Source organism: Ranitomeya imitator, chromosome 1 (genome assembly GCF_032444005.1).
Source record: "Ranitomeya imitator isolate aRanImi1 chromosome 1, aRanImi1.pri, whole genome shotgun sequence".
NCBI lineage: Eukaryota > Metazoa > Chordata > Amphibia > Anura > Dendrobatidae > Ranitomeya > Ranitomeya imitator.
In genome coordinates, this window is record NC_091282.1 from 1,126,413,293 (window position 1) to 1,126,439,998 (window position 26,706).

The 26,706-nt window shown below is 40.8% G+C and overlaps 1 protein-coding gene across 4 annotated transcripts in view; it reads right to left on the bottom strand.

Moving 5' to 3' along the window:
- Window positions 1-2,624: 2,624 nt before the first annotated feature.
- The window catches only part of KIT (KIT proto-oncogene, receptor tyrosine kinase), a 70,041-nt gene continuing 45,959 nt past the window's right edge, over window positions 2,625-26,706 (bottom strand). Inside the window, exons 5-21 of one of the 4 annotated variants that reach the window (XM_069744467.1) lie at window positions 24,482-24,641; window positions 22,616-22,811; window positions 22,308-22,423; window positions 22,110-22,224; window positions 21,107-21,285; window positions 20,713-20,816; window positions 20,497-20,623; window positions 18,955-19,059; window positions 18,762-18,872; window positions 14,927-15,077; window positions 11,089-11,168; window positions 10,668-10,795; window positions 9,586-9,708; window positions 7,114-7,225; window positions 6,622-6,721; window positions 6,159-6,264; window positions 2,625-4,988 (exon numbers count right to left, since the gene is read on the bottom strand). In XM_069744467.1, the coding sequence (XP_069600568.1) occupies window positions 4,866-4,988; window positions 6,159-6,264; window positions 6,622-6,721; window positions 7,114-7,225; window positions 9,586-9,708; window positions 10,668-10,795; window positions 11,089-11,168; window positions 14,927-15,077; window positions 18,762-18,872; window positions 18,955-19,059; window positions 20,497-20,623; window positions 20,713-20,816; window positions 21,107-21,285; window positions 22,110-22,224; window positions 22,308-22,423; window positions 22,616-22,811; window positions 24,482-24,641 (2,136 nt within the window). In that variant the 3' untranslated portion in view covers window positions 2,625-4,865. Of the gene's footprint in view, window positions 4,992-6,158; window positions 6,265-6,621; window positions 6,722-7,113; window positions 7,226-9,585; window positions 9,709-10,667; window positions 10,796-11,088; window positions 11,169-14,926; window positions 15,078-18,761; window positions 18,873-18,954; window positions 19,060-20,496; window positions 20,624-20,712; window positions 20,820-21,106; window positions 21,286-22,109; window positions 22,225-22,307; window positions 22,424-22,615; window positions 22,812-24,481; window positions 24,642-26,706 lie in introns of all 4 variants that reach the window. The other 3 variants (XM_069744466.1, XM_069744465.1, XM_069744464.1) reach the window with 3 other exon arrangements.

A 26,706-nucleotide genomic window follows, 5' to 3' on the forward strand; every position in this document is an offset into this window, starting at 1 on the left:
TTCAGTTATGCACTCAATACTTGGTCGGGAATCCTTTGGCAGAAATGACTGCTTCAATGCGGCGTGGCATGGAGGCAATCAGCCTGTGACACTGCTGAGATGTTATGGAGGCCCAGGATGCTTCAATAGCGGCCTTAAGCTCATCCAGAGTGTTGGGTCTTGCGTCTCTCAACTTTCTCTTCACAATATCCCACAGATTCTCTATGGGGTTCAGGTCAGGAGAGTTGGCAGGCCAATTGAGCACAGTAATACCATGGTCAGTAAACCATTTACCAGTGGTTTTGGCACTGTGAGCAGGTGCCAGGTCGTGCTGAAAAATGAAATCTTCATCTCCATAAAGCATTTCAGCCGATGGAAGCATGAAGTGCGCCAAAATCTCCTGATAGCTAGCTGCATTGACCCTGCCCTTGATGAAACACAGTGGACCAACACCAGCAGCTGGCATGGCACCCCACACCATCACTGACTGTGGGTACTTGACACTGGACTTCAGGCATTTTGGCATTTCCTTCTCCCCAGTCTTCCTCCAGACTCTGGCACCTTGATTTCCGAATGACATGCAAAATTTGCTTTCATCAGAAAAAAGTACTTGGGACCACTTAGCAACAGTCCAGTGCTGCTTCTCTGTAGCCCAGATCAGGCGCCTCTGCCGCTGTTTATGGTTCAAAAGTGGCTTTACCTGGGGAATGCGGCACCTGTAGCCCATTTCCTGCACACGCCTGTGCACGGTGGCTCTGGATGTTTCCACACCAGACTCAGTCCACTGCTTCCTCAGGTTCCCCAAGGTCTGGAATCGGTCCTTCTCCACAATCTTCCTCAGGGTCCGGTCTCCTCTTCTCGTTGTACAGCGTTTTCTGCCACATTGTTTCCTTCCAACAGACTTACCATTGAGGTGCCTTGATACAGCACTCTGGGAACAGCCTATTTGTTGAGAAATTTCTTTCTGGGTCTTACCCTCTTGCTTGAGGGTGTCAATGATGGCCTTCTTGACATCTGTCAAGTCGCTAGTCTTACCCATGATGGGGGTTTTGAGTAATGAACCAGGCAGGGAGTTTATAAAAGCCTCAGGTATCTTTTGCATGTGTTTAGAGTTAATTAGTTGATTCAGAAGATTAGGGTAATAGGTCGTTTAGAGAACCTTTTCTTGATATGCTAATTTATTGAGACAGGTTTTTTGGGTTATCAGGAGTTGTATGCCAAAATCATCAGTATTAAAACAATAAAAGACCTGACAAATTTCAGTTGGTGGATAATGAATCTATAATATATGAAAGTTTAATTGTAATCATTACATTATGGTAAATAATGAAATTTAACACTATATGCTAATTTTTTGAGAAGGACCTGTACTATCCGAACCTCTTAAGGCTCGTAATTCCTCTCTGATCATTAGTCTAATATCTTCTGACCATACTGAAAATTCTTCATGTAAGGTGGTCTCAATACATGTATGACACATCCTTTTTGTATAACTATCAGGGAGGGGCTGGGATCATAAAGCACAATGTTTGTGCTTAGATTTTTCAGTTCTTTTTGCCTAGGGTGCATAGAAGAAAGAGGGAACAACAATCAGCTTAATAGGGTGGGAAACACACTCACCCCAGTGAAGCCTTCTGTCAAGGTACCGGTTGAAGAGGAGATGGAGGCACAGGCTGAGAGGTAGATCGATCAGATCTCTTTTCTTTAGTGCTCCTTGTGGAAGATCTGCACTGCTTGGAGAGTGCACTGCTGCTTGTACGGCTGCGTGCTGTTACCGCTGTGTCTTCTAAAGAAGGCACCGCTGAGTTCTTTGGGGATTCCATGCTGGACACCGGAGAATCACAGCCGGTGTCTTTTTATAATCGAGGCTGCCATCTTTTTCCTGTTGCAGCCATGTTGTGTGTGCCTGCACAGTACCGCTGTCCCCAGCGCAGGCGCCGTCTCTATTAATTCACCCCGGAAGCTTTCGCATCATTTCCGGGTGAAAGCACACTGGGCCACACGACCGCGCATGCGCCCGAGCACGGCATGGCGACGCGCTTACTTGCGTGTTTTTCGCCCTCCGCAGGCCACGAGCATACCCATCCTCCGTGAGCCAGGCGTCTCCCCGAACCTGGCCTCACGGTGCCTTGCCAGCAGAGGGGGGAGATGAAGACAGGACCCCCAATGCTGCTTCCAGCTCTGGAGCCCTTGCCGTCCTCAAGGTAACTGTGCAAGCGGCATCCAGGCTAGGCATCTTCTTCTCTCCATGAGTTCCCTTAGGAACAGGAAACCAACTGTGGAAGCGAGGGGGACCGCCCCTTTTATCTCTCCATAGGGTTTCCTGCTACTAGGAGAGGATCCCCTCTCTCAAGTGGGTGCTGTCGTGGCGAGAAGAAAATATATAATATTCAGCAGTCTTCATTATGAATACCTAATTAGAGCACCACGTGAAGACCCCCACGAGCATATCATTAACTCAAAACTTAAAATAAAGATTAACCAATAACCACAAGATGGATTTCATCAACCAAGGTATCATTTTAATCAATATAACAGCGCCAACCTGACACTGTGTGTAGATTACTGAGCACAATCCTGCTGACAGGTTCCCTTTAAGCATCTTGAATTGGTCTTCATGTTTGCAAGAAAAAAGGAACAAACGATAACCTGACTAAACATTTTATTATTAACAACTCTTCTCAACAATCAGGCAACATACCCCAAAAGTTTTGAAACTTGCAACACTTATTATGCCTATATACATACATACAAAAATACTTTGAGTAGAGGGTGGGGGTAAAAAAAGAACGTATTGCTACATTTCCATATTTACAGAAACAAAGTAACACAAAATAAAACATAAGAACGAAATGTTAACATCCAGTCACATTGAAAGTAACAGTTGCCGTAAAAATGTACAAAAATATAACATCTTAAACCATTAAAATAAAAGTGTCAGAGTAAGTGCCCCCAAAAGTACCTTTCGTATTAATGGTTTGGTTAACAAGCATATTTTAAGTGATTTGTCCAAAATCATACAGTGGAATTTCTACTTAACCCCTCCCTGAACAGCCATGAGCAAAAGTTCAAAGCATTTAATTTTTTTTTCTTTTAGAAAATATTTAACATTTTAAAAGGTGCAAAAACAGACAAATGCAGTGCAAATACGGGGTGATGTCTCACGCCTTTCTGTATAGAACCAGTATGGAAAGGATATTATTAAAACAGGGAGATGCTATTGATCCCACCAGTTTCTTATGTACAGTGGCTTGAAAAAGTATTTACCCCCTTTGCTTTTTACCTATTTTGTTACCTTACAACCTGTGTTTAAATATTTTTATAATCTGATTTGTGTGTGATGCATCAGCACTAAACAGTCTAAGTTGGTGAAGTGAGAGTTTGCTAAAAGACACATGGGAGACTCCCCAAGTGTATGGAGGAAGGTGCTGTGTTCAGGTGAGACGAAAATTTAACTATTTGACCACCAAGGAAAACACTATATCTGGTGCCAAACCAACACAGCTCATTACCCCAAAAACACCATCCCCAGAGTGAAACATGTTGGTGGCAGCATTGTGCTATGGGGATGATTTTCAGCAGCACAGATAGGGAAAATGGTCCCAGTCATGGGTAAGATGGAATACAGGGATATTTTGAGCAAAACCGGTTTCAGTCTGTCAGTGATTTGAGACTGGGATGGAGGTTCACCTTCCAACAAGACAATGACCCAAAGCATACTGCTAAAGCTACACTTGAGTGATTTAAGGGGAAACGTAAATATTTTGGAGTGGCTTAGTCAAAGCCCAGAACTTAATCCAATTGAGAATCTGCGGTCAGACTTGAAGATTGCTGTTCACCAGAGGAAACCGTAATTTGAAGGAGCTGGAGCAGTTTGCCATTGAAAAATGGGCAAAAGTCCCAGTAGCAAGATGTGAAAGCTCACAGAGATTTATCTAAAGTGACTTGCAGCTGTAATTGCCGCAAAAAAAGGGTCCTACAAAGTACTGACTTTAGGGGGGTAAACAGTTATGGATACTTATAAAGTTTTTAGTTATTTTGTCCTATTTGTTGTTTGCTTCACAATAAAAATAAAACCAAAATGTTCACAGTTGTAGGCATGTTCTTTGAAATTCCAGGTTATGAGGTAGCAAAACACGAAAAATGTCAAAGGGGGTGAATACTTTCTTAAGCCACTGTATAACGGTTGTAAATCATCCAAAGATGATGGTAGTAGTAACTCCCCAATTTGCCAATGAGTAATTTGTGCTTTGACCCTCTCTGTATCTATACAAGACAAGTACCTGCTGGTACTAAAGGTGAAATTTATATATCCAAATAATTTAACTCTTAACTATATTTGCTGTATCTATCAATGTGAATAAGTGCATGAGAATGGTCAATAAATATAGGCATGAAATATACTGTAGGGAAAAAATGAATCAGTAGCAAGACACTGGAGACGTATGTGTTAGGTCACATAGCAGAAGCGGTTCAGCAGGATTCTGGTTTTGCATTCGTTTTGCAACTGCAGGACTTCAACATTTGTGTGTTTTTCTAATGCTACAATTCAACAACAAGGTTCTTAAGTTTCTTCAACAGTTTCTACATCCGTGATCTCAGCAGGATGAAAAGCAGGAGCTCAAGTCTTCATTTATAGTCCGTCACTGGTCACGGAGACATGTGGTAGGGCGTTTCTATATCGTCTCCACAAAAGAAACACATGACAATATGTTTGATTACAGACAGAAGTCGGCATAGGACTCGGCCGACGTTTGGATCATCACTGCCGGAGAACACTCTGTCTTAAAATTCAGCAGCTCAGTAGGATTATGGCAATGTTGTAACAGGTGGAAATGTGTGTGAGGATAAAATCCACAAGCAGAGAGCGGCAATGTGAAAGGTGTTCAGCGTTCCCCGCTTGTTAGTAAGGGCTGAGTAGATGACGTGTTGCTACCCACTGAGTTGATCCTCACAGAATGGTCCACGGGGGTATGGTTTGGACATACGGGAAAGGCGTTTGAAATCTTCTGCTTTGTTGAGAAAGAAAAGAAACAATGTTAGCCTAATTGGCAACAAATATAGCACATCTAAACTGTAGGCATGTATGATTTATTTTAGTCACTTATTTGGCGCCATTATATTCCACAGCGCTTTACAGACATCATCATTGTCCTCATCGGGGCTCACAATCAAAATTCCCTATAAGTATGTTTTTAGAGTGAGGGAGGAAACCGGAGAACCCGTAGGTAACCCACGTAAACACAGGGAGAACATACAAAATCCTTGCAGATGTTGTCCTTGGTGGGATTTGAACCCAGGACCCCAATGCTGAAAAACAACAGTGCTGCCCCAACATGTAGCCAACTCATGTGCATAGTCATGATACGGTCATGTTCTTGAGCGCTACCGGAAGTCCAAAATGTTCAAAATATGAGAAGCTAACTGCACAGACTACATCCTGGGCTATGAACATAGCACCTTACTTATCTAGCCAACTTAGGTGTTGTGCTTAGTCATAATATAATTGTGATCCCGAGCACTAAAACTAATCGGAATTGTCCCAGCACTTTAAACTACTCACAGGCACGTTGTTCTGGGCTGTGTCAAAGACCAAGACAACGTGCCTACCCCAATATAACAAATGTGAACAATCTCGGAGTCGGTCCTATACAGTCTGGTAGTGCTTTACTGACAGCTTAGGAAATTATCATTGTAAAAGCTTCTATGGTTATTTTAACATTTTGGAACATTTCACATTAGCATTAGTGCTTATAAACGCTACAATGTTAGGTCTAGGCGCAAGCTCAGATGTACAGAGCTGTAATGTGGTGCTTATAAAAATCATTGCGACTAACCATGTTCCATCAGATACCACTTTATAAAGTATTCTCCCCTAGAAACATTGCCTTTGGTGGAGGATACCTGTGTCATACAGAGGTACCACATGGCAGCAAGTGAAGTGCACGCAAAGTAAGAGGTACAATGCCGGCTCTGGGTACATCGCCCTGCCGAGCGACAGCCTACTCCTGGGTAAATAATATGATGTACATAAGTAGATATAGGAGGGAAGTGAACCTGAACCGCTAACTCTCAGTGCTAACATTACAGCCATCACAACTTGTCTGTCTTCATCATCATCTATTATACAATTTAAGGCATTTCAGCAGAAGTTCTATAGCTAATAACATTATACTCACATGCCCTTTGCTGTCTGAAAGCTGCTGTTCCACCATCTGTACAATCTGTTTGAAGGTGGGTCGCTTCACTGGGTCGGAGTTCCAACAGCTCTTCATTATATCATAGCTACAAGTAAAAAAAACAACAACAAAAACACTGATTACTAATAAAACCAGATGTATTGATCCTACAAAATATTATATTTTCAACTTCTGCTGCTACTAATAAGTAAAAAGTGATGAGCCCAATGCAGGCATCCTGAGAACCATCCTATGGGCCCAACACACTGTTACAGGGCCATCACACTAGACTGCTTAATGTAGTAAATCAAATGAAACGTTTATGCCTATTTGACATTTTAATGTAATTTGACTTTTATGCTGTTTATTTTCTTTCATGGTATTTATACTTTTATTTTATCCCTCTCTTTATGTAACGGCTTTCTATAGAAAAAAAAATCGTAGTAACTGTAAGTTTACTCACAGCTCATCTGGTGCACATTCTGGGCTCAGCATGCGGTAACCATCCTTTATCATTTTGTAGAACTTGGAGTCCACCGGTATTCGAGGGTAAGGGCTGCTTCCTGTTCATTAATCAAACAATGAAATGTAAAAACAGGGTTGGAAATACTGTATAAGAATACATTAGTATGGTGAGGGTTAGGCTGACAAAAAACACTTTTATTTTGTAAATTACAACTTCCTTGAATGCCACTTTTCTTCACAATTCATTTTTTACCACTTTATTCCTTTAAGTTTCAGATCTAACAGCTAAAACTAATTTACTACGGTTCCAAGTTCTATGAGCAGACAGTAAAGTAAGGGTTGTCATGGGGGCAGTGGAGAAACAGAAATGTCGCTTTTGTGTTTTTCATATTCTTATGGTGTAGCTAAGAACAATTTAATAAATAATGAACTCAACATACCAAGAGAAAAGATCTCCCAAACAATTTATTAAATAATGAACTCAACATACCAAGAGAAAAGATCTCCCAAAGCAGGATCCCGTAAGACCAGACGTCACTTTCAAATGTGTATACGCAATGAAAGATACTTTCAGGAGCCATCCACTTCACTGGGAGTCGAGCCTATAAAAACACAATGTTAGGAACTAATTAGAAAACATAGGTTACCGCCAATCATTGATTGAAAAACACTGTAGCTAGAGCTGCAAGAACCCCCTACCTCTAGAGCTGCAAGGACCCCCTGCCTCAAGAGCTGCAAGAACCCCCTGCCTCTAGAGCTGCAAGGACCCTCTGCCTCAAGAGCTGCAAGGACCCCCTGCCTCTAGAGCTGCAAGGACCCTCTGCCTCAAGAGCTGCAAGGACCCCCTGCCTCTAGAGCTGCAAGAACCCCTACCTCCAGAGATGGAGGGACTCCCTGCTTCTAGAGCTGCAAGGACCCCAAGACTCTAGAGCTGCAAGGACCCCAAGACTCTAGAGCTGCAAGGACCACCACCCTCTAGAGCTGCAAGGACCCCCCTGCCTCTAGAGATGGAGGGACTCCCTGCCTCTTGAGCTGCAAAGACCTAAGAGTCCCTGCCTCTAGAGCTGCAAGGACCCCCTCTGCCTCTAGAGGAGGGACCCCCTGCCTCTAGAGCTGCAAGGACCCCCCTGCCTCTAGAGATGGAGGGACTCCCTGCCTCTTGAGCTGCAAAGACCTAAGAGTCCCTGCCTCTAGAGCTGCAAGGACCCCCTCTGCCTCTAGAGGAGGGACCCCCTGCCTCTAGAGCTGCAAGGACCCCCTCTGTCTCTAGAGATGGAGGGACCCCCTGCCTCTAGAGCTGCAAGGACCCCCCCTGACTCTACAGGTGGAGGGACCCCCTGCCTCTAGAGCTACAAGGACCCCAGTCTCTAGAGCTGCATCACCACTAAACTGTCTTGAACTGTCTATATTTGTGATCCATTTGCACGCACTGTGATACAGAAATAATACACCTTAGTAAAATGTCACAATAGGACCAAATCTGACCTATAAAGTGAACTGACCATATGAATACATTTGTTAGATCTTGTATAGTGACCCAGATAGAGGAGAGGCCACAGCACATCAGTCCCGTGACCTGGTTCTTTACCAAGAATGACACTTTTTGTTCTGTGAAGCTTCCTTGCTTAGTCTGAGGAATGGCAGTTCTCGATCTGCTTATGTTACCTTATAAATAAAACAACTTTGTTTCTATCTTACTGCTAGTAAAAGATGAAATTTCATCTGTTATATCTCCATTTTACAAGGCCATAATTTCATGACATGTCATATTTCGCTCATAGTTGGTACCTTATCATGCATCTAATATTAAATTGTTAACATGCTTAAAGGGAAAGTCAGGTGTAGAAATTGTCATGTGATATATCCGAGGATGGCATGAAGAGATAACTTAGGAGGAAAAGCCATGTAGCACAGCTCCTTCGTATTAGCGGACAATTCTGGAGAACCTTAGGCGTCGTTTTTTAAAAGGCTCAGACTGCTTAAAAAAACAAACTATAAAAAGTAGTAATCACCTCAGCGATGCCCCATATCTCGCATTTTGATGGTTACTTGGACCCCGATGGTCTAAATTTCCTGAACTGAAAGGACAGTGTCAGACATACCATTGGTGCAACCTGGGGCCCAAGCGATAAGGGGGACACGTCCATCTCCAGAGCAAGTGGAATTGTGCATTATGATGAGCTATTGGACAGTAAAGAGGCCATTATTTGTTCTAGTAAAGGGGCCTCTTCTGTCTGTGTCCACTCCTGGGACAAGAAATGGTGGCAGTGACCCACCTCGGTCAATGACAGGCTGGACTTTTCCACCCATTCCTGGTCTGTCGCGATGAACTCAGAAAGTAGAGACCAGCTAACACAGGTTAATTGTGGAAACACAGCTGCTGAGGGTTGGCGAAGGCGAGTATGACCTGTTTTATTTTAATTTTTTTAGGCTGTTGAAGCCATTAGCTTTTTTTCCCCTAACAAAAAAAAATCTTTAATCCATGCTATGGCTGGAAGTACTGTACAATAATTGTGTAAGTATATAAGAAGAAATATCCGAGGAGCCCAGTCTTTCCAGCCGCTATTGAAAAGTAACACATTCCAACATTATAATTTTCTAAATGGGGACGATAATATTAAAGTATAGACCTCAGCTTGCGATTTCCTGATATATTAATAAGTCATGGCCAAACTATATTACCTTTTCTGTCAATTGCTAACCAGGTTAAAAAGATCAATACATTGTATTTATTTTTCTCCAAAAACTGCATTATGTCCATAGCTTCCATTAGTCCAGTAAAATGTGCCTAATAGATCTACTGAAGTGTCATTTTTGCATGAAATTTTACATTATATCACCAAATCATTATGTTCTCTCTAAGAGATAGTGCCCTGATGTGATTTGCCATCTTCTCAGGGTTTTCTTAGGGAATTTGAGAATGCTGAGTAGCGCTAACTGAATTACACCTGCCAAGACTTACATTTCCTTTAACCACATAATTTGAGTCATTCTTTATGTCTCTAGCGAGGCCAAAGTCACAGATTTTTGTTATTCGACCATGAGTGAGGAGAATATTTCTTGCTGCGAGATCTCGGTGAATGCACTAGAACACAAAAATACAAATATTACTAAATAGTACAACAGGACGAGTACTACACATTATTTGCTTAATTTGATTGTGTATGGGCGACTTCATGAACACATCTCCATCCCTAAACCTAGAAATGGTAGCCTAGAGTACAAGATTAGGAAGGAATTGAGATTCCAATTTCTGGACAAAAGGAAGTTCTGAATCTTTGGTTGGAGACCAGTTTTAAAGGGGATCCAACCAAGGATTCAGAGAACCTATTGTTAGGATAGGTAATGAATATGAGACCGGCGGGTGTCCAACACCTGGCACCTCCACCGGTCAGCTGAAAACTGCTTTAATATCACTCAGAACTATGATATATACGGGCAGAACATAGCAGCCATGGACATTATTTGGTTGCCGCTGCCGAGTACTGCATCATATCTCCCATATATTTGAATAGGAGATAAAGTGTAGTACTTGGCAGCCCCAACTGAGCAATGCATGGGGCTGAGGTGCTCTGTCCCAAACATCACAAAGTTCTGGCCACTGCCAGAGGACGTTTTCAGCTAATCAGTGGGGGTGTTATATGTCAGGCCCCCTACCAATCTATTTTTTTTTACTTTGGGGGTATGTCTTCAGTCTGCTCTTCATAATTACTCTGCAAGCACCACCCACTTAGTAAAGACTATAAGAATTAGAACAAAATAAAAAAGACCCATATCTGCCGGGACTGTATGGTGGATTTAAGAAAAACGAAAACAAAATACTAAGGAGTCAGTAGGAATACAATAAAAGCAACAATTGGCCACTTCTGACCTGGTGACAAGTCCTCCGTAAAAAACGGATTTTAACATAATTGTTGAGAATATACAATGTCATGCCAGGACTGTTGCACTGAACCTTGCTCGTGGACATAGATCAGTAACTGTATCTTTGCCTTGCGTGTCTTTCAAGTACAAATGTGTGTGAGCATCTGTGTATTAACTCACATTTTTAGACGCCAGGAAGTTCATGCCCTGTGCAACCTGATATGAAAAGCTAATCAGATCTTCTGTATCTAGGGCTAAATCATCCTCTTCGGGCATTGCGATGGTGACATCCTGATCAACATAGGAACCTATTCAAGATAAATCGTTTAAACAATTAGAAGGAAATTTCAAACAACCAAATCAAGAGCCTGAGAAATTACCACTTTATTCTTCCATACAACCAAACAAAATCCTCGCCAGAGAAATAAATCAATGTGAAATTTAAACAAAACAAAAAAAAAAAGCTTGTTTTTAAGAAATACGGTATTTTAGAAAAACTTCACACAAGCTTTCACTTTGCTGTAAATTGTACTTATTGACGCAGTTGTGACGGCTCAAGCTACTTGGAATTGAAATTTTGGAAAAACTCAATTCATCTTACCAGATTTTCTTTTGTCTGCCTTGGTTGGCACCACGTAAGATACTCCTGGCTTCATATCCATGTACTCACTCAATCCTTCACTGTAAAACAAGAGGAAGGATTGCTTTTGAAAAACATTGCCACTATTTACGGCTCCTCGAACGATGGATCCAAGAACAAAAGACAAGGATATCAATGTTTTGCTTGGCAGGAGAACAAGCATAACAACTCCTGACATCCATGTACTGGAGGAATTGCAGCACAGGATGCACGTCTAATTACTGAAGAGACTACCACTGGTGGCAACAACAAAAATTGTTGGATACATTGAAATAAAAATGATAAATTCATACATAAAATCCCACCTGTGCATCATCTCCTTACAAGCCATGTGATGTTTATTTATACAAAATTGCAGGATCAGGTGCTCCGCCATCTCTTAACGTGATTACTCATGCTAGGAGCAGAAGTTATACCCATTACATTGGATCAGGAGGGAAGACAGCAAGTGATGAACAATAGAACAGTCCCCAGGGATGTTTTAAGTTGCTGTGGTTTACATGAAACAAGACCTTGCACAAATGCTGTTCAGGGGTCAAGGAGAACACTGATTAAGACTTCTGCTGCTGTAGTAGGTGGTGCGTCTGTGAATATTCATTTTTATTTGGAGACCGGCTAAACCTGCACTTTTACTTAAGCCTAATGTCCTGGTCTACATTAGTGCAATTAATTACTGTGGTAGAGTGAGTCATGTAATTTCGTTCTTAGAAGTTTCTCAACTTTTTATGGCTGATATGTTTTGCCAAAGAGCTATGTTTTGCCAAAGAGCTAGGTTTTTTTGTTTAAAAAGGAAATCAGAAAATGACCTATTGTTTAAATCTGGATTTTATACCAAAGTATAACTTAACTTAGGAATTTTTTTATATTAAATTATTCTGCAAATCAGTGGGGGCTTAGGGACCCGTACCCCACAAGTCTGGAGGAAATTTAAGAGCCTACAAAAAATAAATAAAATACTCCAAAATTCAGTCACACTTTAAACATATATACTTTATTATTTATGATTATTTTTCATATATCATAGACAAAAAGTGATTTTCACACTAATGACTAGGCCTAATAGTTCACTCCTATGTTCTGTTGGCCACATACACATTAGCAGCAATATACTGATTAAGACCCAACAAAGTGTGTATGTAATGAGCTCGCCATCATCAGGGCAAAGATCATTGTGAAGGCAGTGGGTGGTGAGGGGCCTTTACCTATCATAAAAGATGGATCCTGTGTTATCTACTTTACATAGAGGTGTTAAGGTACCGTCACATTAAGCGACGCTGCAGCGATCCAGACAACGATCCCGATTGCTGCAGCGTCGCTGTGTGGTCGCTGGAGAGCTGTCACACAGACAGCTCTCCAGCGAACCAACGATGCCGGTCCCCTGGTAACCAGGGTAAACATGGGCCGCGGTTACCAGCGTAAATGTAAAAAAAAAAAAAAAACACTACATACTTACATTCCGGCGTCTGTCCTCTCCGGCGCTGTGCTTCTCTGCACTGAGCGCCGGCCGGAAAGCAGAGCACAGCGGTGACGTCACCGCTGTGCTTTCCGGCCGCTGCGCTTACACATTGCAGAGAAGCACAGCGCTGGAGAGGACAGACACCGGAATGTAAGTATGTAGTGTTTTTTTTTTTACATTTACGCTGGTAACCAGGGTAAACATCGGGTTACCAAGCGCGGCCCTGCGCTTAGTAACCCGATGTTTACCCTGGTTACCAGTGAAGACATCGCTGAATTGGCGTCACACACGCCGATTCAGCGATGTCTGCGGGGAGTCCAGCGACGAAACAAAGTTCTGGCCTTCTAGCTCCGACCAACGATGGCACAGCAGGATCCTGATCGCTGCTGCCTGTCAAACTGAACGATATCGCTATCCAGGACGCTGCAACGTCACGGATCGCTAGCGATATCGTTCAGTGTGAAGGTACCTTTAACTGTCATTGTAATCTTGACTGTGATTATAATGAGACTGCAGAGAAGTGACCAGAGTGAAAATTACAAGATTTTTTATTTAAACAATAGGTAGAGATGGGTGGACAACCTGGATGTTCGGGTCCAGCCGAACAGTTACAAAAAGTTCGGGTTCTGGTACTCGAACCCAGACTTCATTCACTTGAATGGGGGGCCCGAACATCCAGTGTTTGCTGCGCTGTAATGTGCATGACAGAACGGCAAACAGTGCTGCTGATCGGTGGTGAAATCATCCCCGCCGGTCAGAGAGCTGCTGTTCCCACACTGTCAGAAGACGGCGGGAGCGCTCAGCTGTGATCGGAGGTGTAAAGTTTGCCTCTGGTCACTGGTGACAGCTGATGGGACAACTGCTCCCATCATCCGACACCTGCTGCTGCTAATAGCAGCATGACAGCATGACAAACACCCAGTGTTCGGACAGCCGAACCCGAACAGTAACACGGACTTCCTGGTGAAGTCCGTGTTCGGTGTCCGTGCCCGAACAGTAGGTGTTCGGTACGGACGCCGAACTTTACTGTTCGGGTTCACCCATATCTAACAATAGGTCATTTTATGATGACACTCCCTTTTTGAAAGCTCCCCCCCAGTTATTATCAGGGCAGCTGGAAATGCTAGTTTTTCTTGTAGCGTCATCTACAATGGTTATTATGAGTCATGATGTGACACCATAAATATTAGAGGAAAGTTATATATTAGATGGAGAAGCTTATAAGGAGATATACCCTCCATTATCTCAAGATCCGTAAAAGGGGTTTTAAGGAGAATACAAATTATCACCTAACCAGGTAATGACTGGATGACTAGATCACATGAAGTAATCATGCCCATCTGCACCTCCTGGTCAGGCCTCATCTGGGATACTGTGTCCAGTTCTGGGCACCACACTCTAAAAAGACATGAACAAACTGGAGCAAGTTCAGAGAAGAATTACCAGGATGGTGAGCAGGCTGCAAACCATGTCCTACGAGGAACGGTTAAAGGATCTGAGAATGTTTAGCTTGCAAAAAAGAAAGATGAGACTTAATAGCTGTCTACAAATAACTGAAGTGTCACAGTGTAGAGGGATGATCATTCTTATTTGCAAAGGGAAACACGAGAAGCAATGGAATGAAACAGAGGGAGAAGATACAGATATTAGAAAAAACTTTTTGACAGTGAGGGTGCTCAATGAGTGGAACATGCTGCCACGAGAGGTGGTGAGTTCTCCTTCAATGGAAGTCTCCAAACAGAGGCTGGACAGACATCTGAGATGGTTTAACGAATCCTGCATTGAGCAGGGGGTTGGACACAATGACCCTGAAGATCCCTTCCAACTCTAACACTCTATGATTCCATGACTAATCGATGTTTCAGAATGGTAAATTTTAATCTCCAACGAGGACTATTATCCCCATTCCAAATTGTAGTGGTGGGTCTGACTTGACAGCTGCTCCATTCATTCTTTATAGGGCTGGCGTAAAAAGCTGAGCACAGTGCTCGGTGATCACATACAGAATGAATAATAATGAGTCAAAAAGTGTCAACTTCTGACGATCGATGCGGGTTCTAGTAGTTAGGCTCCCAGCGATTAATAACTTGTTTTCATTGGACAACCCCTTTAAATAGGACAAATGATGACATGGTTTTAATAGATACTACTTTGGAAGGGACATTCAGGACCAGAATAACTTTCTGTAATTCAATATTTCAATATTTTCTTTATTATGTGTGATTTCCACACTTTAAGCACTATTTCAGCAAAGCACCTCATGTTGTCCTAGTTAATCAAGAAAACAATTTTTCTTTAAATTAATGTGACACACTATATAAGACAAGATAATACGCTGCTCACCAAACATTTTCCCTTGAGTTAAGAAGGTTCTTGTAAAGGGCACTTTCGGAATGGTCTTCAAACTTTTGGCAGATGAAGGCATCACGTTTTCTCCTTAAATAATTCAGAAGATCTCCGTAACAACAATACTCTGTGATGACAAGAGTTGGACCTGGGAAAGAAATTTTAAAGCCCATCTGAAAGGAGTACTATAAATCAGGAGCCAATGTGATAAAATAATGAATGACATCAGCCTGGGGTCACAACAAGATCACAACACTACGTAGATGTGCTTTACTGATGCCACTATAAGAGTATGGCATCACAGTATAATATGCTGTCATTTAGCTGGAAATGACGGCTCCAAGTGCAAATCAAAGTAACTTCTCATTTCAGATTTCCCAGCCACGTTTTACAATATTAGCATGCGGCTCTACTCTAAAGAACGCATTAAATACAAAGGTTTTGCTTTCAAATGAAGTAATAACTTATATTTCCTATTTAAATAATGTAAAGATATGAAAAACAACTGTATGTCCGATGAATTCAGCATCAGTAAAGAAATTTAAATATCAAATGCTCCTAAATAATAAATTTTAATAACCAGATCCAAAAAAACACTATGCAGATATTATGTACCCGAGAAGTTTTCTATTGAATTAATTATTGCAAGTAGTGAAACAACTAATTTCTAAAGAATGCAAATTACAACAAGCACCAGAATGCAGCCGGAGAACACGTAACATGTTTCTAGTTGGAGAAGTGATCCACTTAAAGAGGCTGTCAACAGCGTAAGGACAACTTGCCGGGTCACTGCACGAGATTGTACAATGCCATTTCTACAGTCACCTCAATGATAAAGTCAAAATTTCTGCATGTTTTGTGCACACAAGAATTTGCTACTTCTTTTATGAGAAAGATCCCCCTATATCATAATTTTTTTCCCCTTTCCTAAAGTGCCTTTTGCAAATGGTAATAAAACCTAGGTGCACAAGTGTAAACAACACCAGGTCAGACTGGAGCTGTATTCCTACACTTTTCACAAACAGAAAAGTTTGATAAGTGAGTACACGGAAAACTGACTAAAAACCACCGCATTTTTCTGACACGTTCAGACAGGTCAGAAAACGTGGTGCAGGGGTCTCTGATAAAACAACATATTTTCAAGGTATTTATGTCAGAACCCAGTACTAATTGCTTTAATAAATCTGCACTATTGTCTGCAAACTGGATAGACACAAATTACAAGCTTAGGCATGACTTGTAGATACTTAGAGAAATATTATTTTTTATTTAAAGGATATAATACCATAATTTTCTTTTATGACATTTCAGTCATTTGCCTGCAACTCCACCTTACCTGAAAATGAACAGCTCAAAGTCCCAGATTTCCGTGGAGAGGAGTCTGTCCATGAACGCTTTTTCTCCATTGAAATCTGGAGTCAATCAGTCCTTTTATACCAGATTAACAAGGCACCAATAAATTTTGTGAAACTCTCCACAAAGAGTAATTGCTATCCAGACAGTTTTTCAGAATAAACTGTCATGTACATGAAGAATAACACTATTTTTTTTACAGTATCTGCCTTGTATCCTGCATTTTTCCCCAATGCACACTATCTCATTTTCAGCTGTCTCTAAACTAGTGGGTGAAAACTAGCTACAGGGTCTCCTATACACAGCACAAAAACAGAAACCACAAAAATGTTTTTTTTATATAGCGGTACTGAGAAGTGTAGGTATGAATCCAGCTCAAGGTGGAGATAAATCTCTTAATAGAAAGGAACACTGTCTGCTTGTGTCTCTGCTTTTCTCACTTTGCTCTGCTTTACATAGACGTCAATAGGCAGCTGTAATCAGTGTGTTGACAGTCCGTCTTATTTTGAGCAAGACAGATTTTAACTTTATTTCTAAATGAATGAGAAGTTATGGATGCAGAGTGGAAAAGTGGCTTGTAGGTGGAGAAAGACTTGCATGTTTCTGATAAGATATATTACATAGTTTCTTGCGTTTGCCTTTATGACTGATTTAAACAAAATTTGTTGAACTTGACAGTGACAACCGTATTTATTTAGGATTATTATTGATTCTTGATTATCCTGGAATATGGAAAAGCTCAATTAACGAATAGGAAGATGTTTTCATTTGCACGTGTCTGTTCCATTCGTAGGATACATTTAACATGGGCTGCCGGTGAATCTTCCTGCCACCTCACTACTAAAAAGATATGAGCAAGTTCTACTAAATCCAAAATCAGAGACTGGTGGTGGCTCCTCTTAAAGGGCTTTAACATGAAATTAAAAAAAAAAACCTGTTCCCATGTGCAAATTGTTTTTTTTTTTTTTGTTTAAACTTTACTCACCCTCCCCGTGTCCAGCACTAAGTCTACGCTTCTGCTCCTGAAGTCATTACTGTCAAAAGTGCTGCAGGCAGAGAGCTCAGCGTCTCTGCCAATGTGGACAACCCGAGTTGGTGAGCTTAGTGGTTGGCTGCCCGGTAGACAATAACAAACACAGGGATCGGGAGCAGCGGCAGAGACTTAATACTGGACCTGTGGAGGGTGAGTAATGTGCAGTTTGCTTCTTTAAAACAAATTGTGCCTGGGGACATAGGTTTTCTGACAATAGAAAACACATTTAAACTAAAATGTTCAGAACAGTTAATATTTTGGGGCAGAATCAAATCAATTTTCACACACATTGTAGCAAGTAGTACTTCTGAAAACTTGCTTTCTTGTCTCGTAATGAGCTCCCTCCCTATAGAAAGAGTGGGATGTTGGAGAGTTTCCATTGTGCCCATGCACATTTGCTCAGCACATAATCTGCCAGGTAGAGACGGCAAATTAAAGGGTATTGCTGCCTGAACTCCACTGAATAGATGATGTGTTTCTGTCGGATGAAGGATGATTGATGATGCATTTACTATGCTCAACCTACGACGGCACAAGTCCATATGAACAGCTTTTCAGTTGTCGCTGGCTCCATAAAGGCTTAGTCACACATCGAGACTTAAGCTGAACTCACAATTAAGCGATTATCATTAACCCCTTAGGCAACCAGGTGGCCGTTGTATTATAAGCACGCGTGAGTCAGTACACAACAACACTTATAAAATTATGCAAAAACAAAATACAACAGAATAATTCATAATATCCCGCTGTAATCCTGTACGAGCAATTAGTCCATACAACCTATGTCACAAACAGCAGAAGACGTATTGTTTATGACTCCAACTTCCTCAGTTGTTACCATGTTAGGGGCTATGTTTATTGCAAATGTAAAAAAAAGCATAAATGATACAACCAATTTCATCATACAGGAAGCTAAGCGATGAAACTGAAGGCTACTTCGCCGTGCTGACATTGTGCTTAATTGTAAAATATGAAAGCAAATCTTCTGAATTTCAAAGAACATCAATGGGTATTGGGAATGTTACTTAATAAATATATGTGGTGGATTATCTCTCCTTAAGTCATATGGCAGCAGTGACACGACTCAGATTAAACCTCGTTATTCGGTACAGCAAGGAATGGCATTATGCCCCACAATCCTTCTGGACAGTGAGAGTGATCAATGAGTGGAGCAGGCTGCCAAAAGAGGTGGTGAGTTCTCTTTCAATGGAAGTCTTCAAACAGAGGCTGGACAGACATCTGTCTGAGATGTTTAGTGAGTCCTGCATTGAGCAGGGGGTTGGACACGATGACCCTGGAGGTCCCTTCCAACTCTAACATTCTATGACTGATATGGATGGCTTGGAAGAGCGTGGCACAATTCGCTCCAATTCATGAGCATCCTATAATTCGTTACATATAGTCTCAGTGCTAGATACTAACTTCCAAAACCAGGCATTTATTTACCTCCCACAGTGCAGGCTCCCAGCAGATTTACAATGTTTTTGTGATGGCCAAGATAGCTCAAGACCTTCAGCTCAGACATAAGGGCTTCCCTCTCCGTAGCATGGGCACTTGCTGGAAATTAAGAAATTTCATGTCAGGTACACACAGTGTTAATAATTCTTGGAAATTAAACCCAAGTAAGAATAATACTTACGTTTCAGCATTTTAACTGCAACTGTGAGTGCATTATCTTCCTTAAATAAGCCATATGCCGTGGCTTCAACCACTTTACCAAAGGCACCAGCACCCAAAATCTTACCTATTAGGAAATGAAAGATAATTGAATGTTAAAAAAATAGAATAGATTATTAAATACAGTAGTTTAGGGTATGATAAAACACAGATTGTTATTAACATGGGACTGAATAACAGGGATATTAACGAGTCTACAGAGCGCCATAATAAGAGCTGTAGCCAGAGCCAATGTGTCCCCCTCAATGGAACCTGGTGGGATGGGTTATTAGTATTACCCGTCTATTTTCCCCTAGAAGTAAATCAAACAGAACAAGATATGAATTTTGCTCTGTCGGGTTCATATAAAAGGTAGTAACATCAGAAAATGACCTATTGCTTAAATCAGGTTTTGCATTGAATGTAATTTTTAACGTTCTTGACAAAAACACACATTAGAAATCCTGCAAGTTTCATATCAGCCACTGAAGCCATTTCAGACTCATATTTCCTGGTCTTTAGAGAAGGATTTTCAGAAGTCTCATTATGTGTGTGTATATATATATATATATATATATATATATATATATATATATATATATATATATATATATATATATACACCGTATATATATATATATATATATATATATATATATATATATATATATATATATATATATATATATATATATATATATATATATACACATATACATACATACATAAGTAAGACCTGATTTAAATAGCAGGTCATTTTCCATTGGCACTTTTTCTTTAAATGTATGTACTCTCAAATAAAATTGGAGGCATACAGGTGTACTACTTGGCTTTATAGCTATAGGCATGGCATTAAAGGGTTTTTTACCACAAAGAAAAGTTAATTTTATTCACTAGATTCGATGTGTTAAAAGAAAATCTTCCTGTGCTGAGATAATCTTACAAACGTGCCCCTACTTTGTACTGTATAATGGCCATGTCTGACCGTGCAGGAACATGGTCTGATCACACCACAGCTCCTGGGCAGGAGGACGCAAAAGAGTATACAGACATAACAGCAGGGGAACGCAGCTGATTCTTTTTGTGAGGTAAAACATTTCTTAATAACAGGCAGAGAAATGTTTTACCTCACAAAATGAATCAACTGTGATCCCCTGCTGTAATGTCTGTATACTCTTTTGCGTCCTCCTGCCCAGGAGCTGTGGTGTGATCAGACCATGTTCCTGCACGGTCAGACACGGCCATTACATAGTACACAGCAGGGGCACATTTATAAGATTATCTCAGCACAGGAAGATTTTTGTTCACACATCCAATTGTGGAAATTATTTTTATCCCAAGATCTAGTGAATAAAATGAACTTTTGTTTGTGGGAAAACCGCTCTAAGTCTCAGAGGTTGCAAAGAACCATAAAATCAGCAAAGTGCATTATCAGCAGAGAAATGTACGTTGTTGTCACGTAGAGTATAGTAAAATGCGACAAAGAATTGTACAATATAGTAGTGAAATAACACAATATACAAACCAAAACACAGCCGGTCTCTAGGGAATTCCCACTTGTTATCATAAGGAAGTTGGGTTGGATCAATATACACATAATTATTTCCATTGATTTCTTCCACTACCTTCCACTGAATTTCATACTTTGGTTTCTGTATTAAGTAAAGAACATCAACTAAGTAAAAGGACAACAAACCCACGTAAACCATTGATAGGAGCACAACGTAAGCGTCTGCCGTACCTGCAAGTATTTGTACATGAGGACTGACATGGCGACACACAACACAGCGGCAGCTACTATGAATCCGATTAGCAAGGGCGTAAAGAGTTTGTGGGAGTTCCTTTCTGCTGGAGACAGAAATGTTTTCTTACAAGAGGAAGGCAAAGTAAAACATATCAGTGTTTATTCTATAGATGGACTAATTTAGGCAAAACGGAGAGAACAAACAGGAGGATCTGCTCGTGAAACGACCACTGTTTGATAGGTAGGTCAGCAGTCTGAGGCCATTGTGTGACTAAAGTATACAAGCAGTATATATACCATGTCTGTACATTTGTGACATGTGTCAGCCATTTTATGAGGTTCTATTTAATTGAAGTTGGCTTAGAACAACAAAATGAACAATTATATTTACCTCTAACGGCAAAACTGAAAACGGACATAATCCTCTCCACCCCATTGTATGCGAAGCACTGCACGGTGCCGTTCTTTTCCTTAATAGAGCTCACATCAATGATGCTTTCTACAACGGTGCGCCCAAGAGAGGAGTTTTCCATGCTCTGTTTTGTATCAATTGGCATGATTTCTGCACACCTGCAATAACAAAGTCGGGTCATATATGTTTCTTTAGGGAGACTCGGTGTGAAATGCAAATGGAAACTTCAGATAAAGCTACAGACATCAATAGAAGTACAAAAATGGAGTCATTTGTGTTGATACACGAGACACTTGCAGAGTACAGTGTCACTCCCATAGAGTTGGATGACCTGTAAGTAATTGTGCTAATGTCTCAGAGCAGTACTTAAATAGCACCTGTGTCAGTAATGCACGGAAACATACGTCAGCAGCGAGGTCTGGCTATCTACAGTCTGCACTCAGGACACCAGTCTATGTCTAAGATTTAAAAAAAATGGTGTTCCTGCTTCAAAATTGGGTTGAGATATCAGAGGAGGACTCGTGTAGATGCCCTTACTTTCGGTCCGAATGCAATCTGACAAACATTGGAGAGCGTTCGGACCAATGTTATTCTATGGGGCTGTGCATATGTCCGATTTTTTTCCTCAGACAGAGACGGTCGAGGAAAATAAATAAATAAATCGTTGCATGCCCAAATTTGATCCGATATTCGGATTGAACTCGGCCATGCAAGTCAATGAGGGCATGGAAGACACGGGACTGCACTCGGATAACATCTAAGTGAAGTCCTATTTCCATGGACTGATACAATGGAGAAGATGGAAACATTTTTTTTCTCCATCTTCTCCTCATCCGAGATAATCAGATCACACTCTGATCAGAGTTTGATACATCGACCCGATTCTCTCGAATATAGGCTTGTGTGACCCTAGCCTGAAACTAAAAGGACCGTAAAAACATACAAATATCGATTACTAATGAGCCATGTGTAGTTCTGATACCTGGATTCGAATCCTGAACAGAATAACCAGTCAATAGACGGCACAGGGTATCCCGCGGCCACGCACTGGAGCATGTCATGACTAAGCTGATCAATAAATAGGATTTCTGGTTTGGCTGCAGAAATACAAAAGAAGCCCATTAGTATAAATACTTCTGAAATTCTACACATTGTAACCCAGGTAAAAGTTTGCACTTACTCTTCACCGATACATTGAAGCTGACAGATGAGTTGGCATCAGAATTCGAGGCATAAAATGTATAGATTCCCTTTTCATTCCCTTTAAGACGGATCAGATGTAGCTCACTAGCATACCTATCAGGAGTAGAATAGCAAATTCAATGAAGGGGGATACAGATACATATAGATTTGTAAGTATAAGTATATTCTAGATTTATTCTAACATCTACATTTTCCATATGAACAGGGTCAAAAATTGTTCTTTTCGGGAAAGTTCCTGTATTTGCTGAATGACCTCATATAATTATGATTATATGACTGACGTACCTATTGCTGCCTTCATCTCTTGGCTGTACAAAATGGTCAGAGGTATTGAGAACAGTCTCATTCATAAAGATCCATAACTCTTCATCTGGTCGGGGATATGCATCAATGTAGACCTCAAGCACAATGTTCTCCCCAGCATTTATAGACACATCAAGTGTGGTGTTGTCCATCACAGTCAGACTGATGTATCCAGTTTCTGAAATATAATAATAATGATAATAATAATAATATAAACAATTTGCAGAAGGCCAAGTAGAGCAAGAATATATATGGCAGGGGAACACAGGTATCTTCTCACAGCTTACACATTTAATGGAAAAAATGTGAAATAAATGGAATAAATGTGGATAAAATTGAGAACAAAGTAAAAACTACTGGGATGGTTATAAGAGATGTGAATGGAAAGAGCGCTGTAAATAGTTGCTGCTTTACTACGTACTGCCCAAAGCAACATTTAGATTTCAGCTGACAAATACAGATATAAAGAAACTGAATATGCCTATGTATACACAGAGGGGGCTGGCTTAGCTATTGAAATGAGAACTCTGTCATTGAACCCCCTTAACAAACAGCATTGATGATGATGTCCTCGACACAGGCAATGCTCTACTCTCAGGCACAAACTGTAAGATGACATGCCAGGACCCAAGATTAGAGCAGAGAATGGCCACTTTTGGCACATGAATCATTAATAAATTGCAAAGTGTATTAATTTAAGAAAATTTTAGTAAATTGCTTTTTTTTTTACGAGTGGACAACCCCTTTGAACCAAAGATTTTACAACCTAATTGAAAGTTTAGGTGTCAATTGTCATCTATAGCAACCAGACTGTCCCAAATGTCTGAGAGCTGCATTGGCACTGAGCAGCCTGTGGAGACCAGCTTAATCAGCTGTCAAACCGCCTGTGTTGTTTATTCAGTACTTCTTATATAGTTATATACTGTAAGTTCAAAAAAGACCATAACAATATGTTTAAAAGGGTTTTCCAGGCTGAACTCTAATGTGACTATAGACTGACAAATCTTGACAGTGAACAACATGCACACTGTCACAATTCCACCACGAACGCTGTGCTATGGACGCTGTGACTAACAGCTCTGCCATACTATGAGATCTAGGTCTTGTTGAGCTGTCAGGATTCTGAGTGACCGCCCAATCTGAGGTAGAGGTGTTAGGATTGATGGACGGCTCAGCCGTCCTATCTGGCTGGGTCTGTGGATCTCCTTCACGTGTCATCTGTTCTGGGTGATTACAGGGCTATTTAGCACTCTATTGTCAGACCTTTGCCAATTGTAGCTTTGCTCAAGTGGTGTGTGTGTTTGGTCTGTCCTCTGAGTTTTATTCTGATCTCTGTTGCTGACCTGGGATTTAGATTTTTGACCATCCATATGACTTACCCCTTTGTCTTGATTCGCTACCTTTTTGATTCTCTGACCTCGGACTGTGCCCTGATTATGCTTTTGTCTCACCCTTCTGTTAATTATGAGCCTTCTTGGTACTGACCCTGGACCTCCTATCTTGCCTCATGGTGAATCCATGAGTAATTACTAGCTAGCGCCACACACCTTATTAGGATTCCTCTCTATTGCCAGTTCCAGTGGTCATCATATGACCGGCAGACAGTATGCTTTTTGCACAGTTGCGGTCATGTGCCAACTAGCTTCTCATCTGCTGCTCAAAAATATACTGTGAGTAGCAGAAAGAAAAGCTAGTTGTCAAGTGACCACCACAGGGGAATCCTAATAGCGTGCATATTGCACACCGTCAAGACTCAAACTGCAGTAATGCATGTTCTGCCTAGAAAATCCATTTAAATGGAAATCTCATGAACTCTATATTTAGCTGTGAATGCGTGTAGTGACTTACCAACAACATCTAATGTGAACGTGGCATTGACAACCCCAACATTGTTCTTGGCTTGACAGGTGTATATTCCAGACTCATTAAGTTGAACAGAACGACTGCTCAGAGTGTTGTTCCTCTGAAATACAGTATCGGATAGGTACTTGCTATTTAAAGTCGACTTCTGTAAAGAAATTATTAAATTAATGACATGTTAGCCAGATTTGCCCTCATTTCCATTCCTTAAGTCATATTAATAAGCACCTAAAGAATCCAAATTACGGTAACCACCTGTCATACAGTCTAGAAAAACTATATTTTATTGTAATGACAGATAAATGGATATTAACAATAGAAATCCTGAGTACCGGGACGGTGCAAGATTGCGATGTCCCCGATTGGAAATTCACCTTTCCCGATTCATTAAAATATGCTAATGACAGAATAGCGGCCGGCTGAATCTCTACGTGCAGACAAAAGAAATATAATGAAATGACAGATAGGAAATGGTGGATGATGAGCGAGGACTACGAAAGGAGAGGAAGGAAGGAAGAGGGGGGCTTCAAGATTCCAAAAACACAGCTTCATTATTTTTTTTATAAGATGTCGAATGAAAAAATGTAAATGATTGGTGAGGAAGATGAAGATTGTGCGAAAAATGAGCCATTGTGATGTCCATATGTATTACATTTTCTGAATATACACCATAACGAATTTATATCTTTCTTTTAGCTACTTGCAAAGGATGGCAGAATACTTATCTTCACACAACCGTCATGTTTACACTGAACTTCCAACCAAACAATACATTGACATCACAAACTCGGAGACTACTTCCCGTATAGTTCATCCTCTGCTTGAAAAATAAATTCAGTCACCTGTGTTTATACTACAGGATGTCTTAGCAATCTTATCTTTTATGTTTAGTATGTTTAGAATAAAAATTAAAAAAAAAACCTGCATCTTGCGGTGTCTAAGTTGTAAATGTTAAGTATGACGTCTTTTTCAGGTGGTTTTCGACTTAACATTTATACCCCAGACTAGTGATGAGCGAACGTGCAGGGATAAGGTGTTATCAGAGCATGCTCGTGTGCTATCCGGGTGTCTTTGGCGTGCTTGAAAAATATGTTTGAGTCCCCGTGGTTGCATGTCTCGTGGCTGTTAGACAGCTGCAACACATGCAGGGATTCCCTGTTTGTTAAGTCAATCCCTTCATATGTTGTGGCTGTCTAAGGGTATGTGACCATGTTGCGAATTCGTGTGTGGATTTTTCCAAGCAAAATCTAAAAAATACGCAGGTAAAATGCCCTGCGTTATACCTGCGGATTTACCGTGGTTTTTGTGCGGATTTCACATGCGGTTTTACACCTGCGGATTCCAATTATGGAGCAGGTGTAAAACGCTGCGGAATCCGCACAAGGAATTGACATGCTGCAGAAAATAAACCGCAGCGTTTCCACGCGGTATTTTCTGCAGCATGTGCACTGCGGATTTTTTTTTTACCTACGTTTACATGGTACTGTACAACGCATGGAAAACTGCTGAAAATCCGCAGCGTCAAATCCACAACGTGGTGCACATACCCTAACAGTCGCGAGACATGCAGCTGCTATTTGAGTACGCCGAAGACACTCAGATAGCACCTTATCCGAGCACATTCGCTCATCGCTACCCCCGATTCATCATTCACATTTATTTTTTTTATTAATCTTGCCTCTTTTTTTGTGCTTACAGATTTTGTGCCAAATTCAGCAAAATGGTGCACAATGCTTGGTGAATTTTGCACAAAATACAAGTTGCTCTGTTTAGCTTTGAATCTTTCCAAGGCCATGTTCACACTATCAGTATTTGGTCAGTATTTCACATCAGTAAAACCAGGATTAAGTAAAAATTACAGAATTGGTGATGTGTTTCTATTATACTTTTCCTTTGATTGGTCAGTATTTTACCTTAGCATTTGTAAGCTAAAACCAGGAGTGGAACAATCAGAGCAAAAGTATAACAGAAACACGTCACCACTTCTGTATTTATCACCCACTCCTGATTTTGGCTTACAAATACTGATGTGAAATACTGACCAAAAACTGAACATGTTAACGTGGCCTAAACTAAAAAGTTGCACTATCCTATCAAGAAGCTTTAAAATATCACATGTTAAAGGCAACCTGTAAGGTCCCCCATTCCCTCCAACCCAGCAGCATTCACCTATGCAGGACTAAATTCTAGTCTGGTGAAACTAACGCCCAGTT